This window comes from Carassius carassius, chromosome 5 (genome assembly GCF_963082965.1).
Source record: "Carassius carassius chromosome 5, fCarCar2.1, whole genome shotgun sequence".
NCBI classification, from domain to species: Eukaryota; Metazoa; Chordata; class Actinopteri; order Cypriniformes; family Cyprinidae; genus Carassius; species Carassius carassius.
In genome coordinates this window covers 13518114-13523694 of record NC_081759.1, presented here as the reverse complement: position 1 = coordinate 13523694, position 5581 = coordinate 13518114, and the positions used below count along the sequence as shown (strand labels likewise).

Sequence of the window (5581 nt, the reverse complement as noted above, 5' to 3'; positions counted from 1 at the left end):
GTTTTGGGGATGAGTTCAGAGAAAGTACTAATACATTCAGCACAGTGAACATTAAGTTACAGTCTGGGAGTGACTTAACTGAATGCACCAGTTCAACTTTCTCCAAATGTTTTCCAGATTCCTGGATGCAAGTCCTATCCATCTTTTAGGGAAATGCCTGGTGATATCCCACTGAGTGATGTGCAAACTGATCCACCATACGCCTATGATTTCATGTCTCATACAGATGTAGCATGTAGAGTACAGACAGGCAGATTATTGTGCACAGATGAGGATCGATGGTGGGTGTCCCAAAATCAACTACTTTGTTTCAAGTTGTTGCTTGTCATTCGTTCGTTCGTTCATTCATTAATTTATGCTACTAGGTGAAGAATTTTAGTGAAACATTTTTCTGGAAAAAATATCTCCCTTGTCTAATTTTATAACTAACATTTTAATTATACACAAACACACACAAAAACGGGTTTATTTATTTATTTATTTTACACACAAATCACACACATTACACATAAGCTACATATAGTGTGTTTGCTTGCGTGCGTGCGTTCGTGTGTGTGTGTGTGTGTGTGTGTGTGTGAGTAGGTTTTCGTCGTTTTAAAAATTAATAAAGTAACAAACTAATGCAATAAAATGGATGCATCGTTTGAAAGTATACGTTTTTTTAAGATTGTGTAAAGTGATCTTAATGTTACAGAAAGAAAGAAAGAAAGAAAAAAAGAAAGAGAAAGAAAGAGTTATTCAGTTGTCCAATGGAAATCGATATAGCAAAATTAGTTTGTTTACGTTACCATGGTGAGACGCACAAACAGCGCTCTCAGGGTCTGTGCAGAGTTGAGGTATAAACAAAACCATATCAAGTGCAATTAAATTATAGTAATTATTTAAGCCTCAGACTAACCGGGCTGTTGCTTATCAAACAGCGGCGTAATGCAAAAGAACGTGAGTACAATGACATCAGAGGTGGATGAGGAAAATAACGCGGTTGGAAGGTGTTTACTAGGAAACTGGGTTGAGGAGGTATGTTTCACACAGCATGTTTAAATGAACCTGCAGGCTGAGGCTAAGCAAATTTTTGTTTGTCATCTTGGTGGTACATCTGTAACTTAGTTAAAATATGAACGCTTCACCTTCACCTTTACAATGACGTTACACTTTTCTTTTTTTCTTTCACGCATTTCAGAGGGCTACTGCATTGCTAGACAGGACCAAGCCTAGATTATGCGTTCATAAGTACGGACACACAGGGATTCTTACCATGGACGTGACTGCTAAAGTACAGGGGATCAGTACATTCAAAGCTACTTTCAAATCTCCTAAAAGCATTGGTGTGCGACAAAAAGGTAGGTTAAAATTATGCAGGTGTTATAATAAGGATTTTATCAATTGATAAATAAACATTTGCTGAAAAAAACTATACAGCATGTTGTGTTTATGTTTGTTGCCTCTGTGATTCATTCTTGACAGTTTATGTCAGCCAGTAGGTTTTACCTAAAACACCTGCATAATCCACAAATGTAAAGCACAGTAAAAATGCAGAACTGAACCAATCATAATAGTGACAGACAGTTCTGCCAGCTGACCTAGGGATTAAAAATGACTTTTGCATTATAAAATTAATTTGATTTATTGTTAATTATTAAAATTCCTTTTCGTTCTTCAGCTTATATAGTGCTCCACAGAGGTCCTTTCAAATGAAAGCCTTCTGTGTTTTCTGCTGCATAAATCTTATTAATAAACTTCACCGTTGTTTTCATTTTAGGAAACCGGGCTGAACTGTTGGAAAATGACCTCATCAAAAGAATAAGGTAGCTAAACAAACAAACATTTACTTTAAAGTTTAATGTTTAAGGACCTCATTGTGTGTAAAACACGAATGACATTTTATTATCCTCCCACATTTCTCATTTCATGTGTCAGTAAAAAATGTTTAATTTATCATGCAACATTGTAATTGAACTTTGAACATAACCTTGACAACAAGTCTCAGACCCCAGACAAGTGGTTGCAATATTGCTTTTAAATTAAAAGGAAGAGAGAGAGAGAGAGAGAGAGAACAAAAAAATATATATAATTCTGAAGTGAGACAGTACCTCATACCCATAGAACTGGTATAGGCGGGCATGAAAAGACTTAATACTCTTTTATAGAAGAAATTAATTTATCAACAGCAAGTTCACATTAAGGCTGAGTTGGCTTTTCCTATTTGTCAGATTGTTGTCACTGTGAATAAATGTTAGACATGCATACATATATTTCAATCTGTTTTGTTTCCACCATCTGTTGATTTAGAGAGACTCCTTCTGCTTCACTTAGTCATGAGTCATCCCTTCATCATCTCCAGACATCATAGTGACTGTGTATTGTACAATATTAAAAACCACGTTCAAGGAGATGAGCTTTATTAAACAACTGACACTGAGATGAACAGATCTCTCTCTCTCTCTCTCTCTCTCTCTCTCTCTCTCTCTCTCTCTCTCTCTCTCTCTCTCTTTCACTCTCTCTAAGTATATTAGAACTCATTGATTGAATCACAAATACAAACCAACTATGCAGTTTTTTAACATTGTTAATGTTATCTATTTTACAGTGATCAGATACAGGCTGAGATGAACATAGAGCCTCTGGCCCCTGAGTTGTGCTCTGTGACCAAAGCAGACTACAAGGTGGAGGGCTTTAAGTCTGTCCGTGCACCACTGACCACGGTCTGTTTCTATTCACCGTTACCTTTAAATATACAGGTGCTTCTCAATGAATTAGAATGATGTGGAAAAAGTTCATTTATTTCAATAATTCAACTCAAACTGTGAAACTTGTGTATTAAATAAATTCAGTGCACACAGACTGAAGTAGTTTAAGTCTTTGGTTTGTTTCATTGTGATGATTTAAGATCACATTTAACAAAAACCCAACAAATCACAATCTCAACAAATCAGAATACTTCATAAGACCAATAAAAATAAAAACAAAAAACATTTTTAGTGAATTGTTGACATTCTGGAAAGTATGTTCATTTACTGTACATGTACTCAATACTTGGTAGGGGCTCCTTTTGCTTTAATTACTGCCTCAGTTCGGCGTGGCATGGAGGTAATTAGTTTGTGGCACTGCTGAGTGGTATGGAAGCCCAGGTTTCTTTGACAGCGGCCTTCTGCTCATCTGCATTGTTTGGACTCTTGTTTGTCATTTTCCTCTTGACAATAGCCCATAAATTCTCTATGGGGGTTCAGGTCTGGTGAGTTTGCTGGCCAGTCAAGCACACCAACACCATGGTCATTTAACCAACTTTTGGTGCTTTTGGCAGTGTGGGCAGGTGCCAAATCCTGTTGGAAAATGAAATCAGCATCTACAAATGCTGGTCAGCAGAAGGAAACATAAAGTTCTCCAAAATTCCTTGGTAAACAGGTGCAGTGACTTTGGTTTCCAAAAAACACAAAGGACCAACACCAGCAGATGACATTGCACCCCAAATCATCACAAACCGTGGAAACTTAACACTGGACTTCAAGCAACTTGGGCTATGAGCTTCTCCACCCTTCCTCCAGACTCTATGACCTTGGTTTCCAAGTGAAATACAAAACTTGCTCTCATCTGAAAATAGGACTTTGGACCACTGGGCAACAGTCCAGTTCTTCTTTTCATTAGCTCAGGTAAGACGCCTCAGGAGTGGCTTAACAAGAGGAATTACGACATCTGTATCGAAATTACTTGACACGTCTGTGTGTGGTGGCTCTTGATGCCTTGACTCCAGCCTCAGTCCATTCCTTGTGACGTTCACTCAAATTCTTCAATCAATTTCGCTTGACAATCCTCATAAGGCTGCGGTTCTCTCGGTTGGTTGTGCATCTTTTTTTGTTTCCACACTTTTTCCTTCCACTCAACTTTCTGTTAACATGCTTGGATACAGCACAATGAGAACAGCCAGCTTCTTTGCCAATGAATGTTTATGGCTCCTTGTGAAGGGTGCCAATGATTTGTAACGACTGGGTGAAGGAGTGGCAGGAAGCAAGTGCGAGATTAATGATATTGACAATGATACAGACAGTACTTGAGACACAAACAACGCTGGGAGGAATGCACAGTCCAAGATGGTGGTGATGAGTGACGAATCCGGAAGGCGGAGGTGAGTAGGCAGCAGGAGAGGGTGACACAGGAACTGCGGGGAAGCGAGCCGAAGGTAAGTGGTGTTGCTTGGTGGTGGGTTGCGTAGAGTGGACGTGGTTCCGGGGAGAGACGGACATCCAACGCAGAAACACACAAGAAAGCAAAGCATAGGTCATAAACATGAAACAACTCTCACGAACACAAGACGCTAGACAAGCCAATATATTGGGATGAGTAATGAGTGACAGCTGTTGCTGATGACAATTAACGGAGATGCCCACAAACTAATCAGTGCTGACACGTAACACACAGACTTCACCCACAAAGTGCAAAACCCAGAGATCACGGTTTACCAACCGTGACATGATTGTCTTCTGGACAACTGTCAGATCAGCAGTCCAGAGCATTGCGTTAGCAGCACAAGGTTGTGGGTTTGATTCCCAGGGAACACAGGTTAGGTAAAAACTGTTAGCCTGAATGCACTGTTAGTAGCTTTGGATTGAAGCGTCAGCTAAATGGATACATTTATTTAATTTATTTTATACCAGAGTTACAAAATTTGAGTTGACTTACTGAATAAAATGAACTTTTAAAATGAACGACATTCTAATTTATTGAGAGGTACCCGTTATAGTGTTGCTGTGACTGTACTTTTACATATGTGTGCACTGGTGTATGTAAATTTGTGTGCCTTTCAGCTTTAAACAGCTTGTCTCTTTCAGGATCATGATTACACAGCTGAGCAAGCTATCACATTTTGGAGTGATAACTATCAGAATATTCAGGTCAGCATCTTCTGTGAAGTTTCAGTCAGTATGTTTATTTTTGCAGCACTGGAGTGGGTTTATGAGTAATGTTTTCTTTTATAGGGTGTGACAGCAGTTAAAACTAAGGATCAACCATTTAAAAGAAATGCCACTTTTAGTACACCAATTGGAGATCAGCTCGACGACACAGTGCTGTACCCATCAGAGAATGATGCTTTGTGACGAATGTAAAAAATATCCAGATTTGATCATTTCTTCTATGCTCTTTCATGTCATCATTTTTGCTGAGTTTATAACCAGCAATAAGGTTGTGTAATATTTTCCATGCCAAGTATGCCCTCCTGACTTCACAAATGTTTTAATGAAGAGCAAGTGACTAGTTAATTATTCTCTAATAAAATAAATGTACTTGTCTTTGCAGCCAAATGAGAAAATGTTTTTTTGGGTGCAGATGGCAGCCTTTTTCATTCCGAGGGAGGAGAGCTCTAACCATTTGCTGATGCTCTGTTTCATTGGATCAGGATGGCTTACTTTCACACAGCTGTGCTGTCAATCAGAGCTGCTCTGTCACTGCATTCCTCTTTCATGCTTTCAGCAGGGATTAACATTGAGTAACTATGGCAACAAGTAATTTTAGACTTCATAAATTCAGTGTTTTTCCTTTGTTTACAAAAAATTAGTTTTCTCTCAGTATAGTTACCCTATAGTATACA

At 38.6% G+C, this 5581-nt stretch overlaps 1 protein-coding gene across 2 annotated transcripts; it reads left to right on the top strand.

Annotated features, from left to right (window-relative positions):
• The first annotated feature begins 783 nt into the window (after positions 1–783).
• Positions 784–5288, top strand: spag8 (sperm associated antigen 8). Of its 2 annotated transcripts, none has more exons than XM_059549085.1 (6): positions 784–1017; positions 1181–1340; positions 1760–1805; positions 2588–2702; positions 4810–4886; positions 4971–5094. In XM_059549085.1, the coding sequence occupies exons 1-6, from the start codon at positions 928–930 to the stop codon at positions 4975–4977; spliced, it is 495 nt and encodes a 164-aa protein (XP_059405068.1). In that variant the 5' UTR covers positions 784–927; the 3' UTR covers positions 4978–5094. The 2 variants fall into 2 exon arrangements, with proteins under 2 accessions (XP_059405068.1, XP_059405067.1); XM_059549084.1 differs by having other exon boundaries at positions 786–1017; positions 4824–4886; positions 4971–5288.
• Positions 5289–5581: the final 293 nt, after the last annotated feature.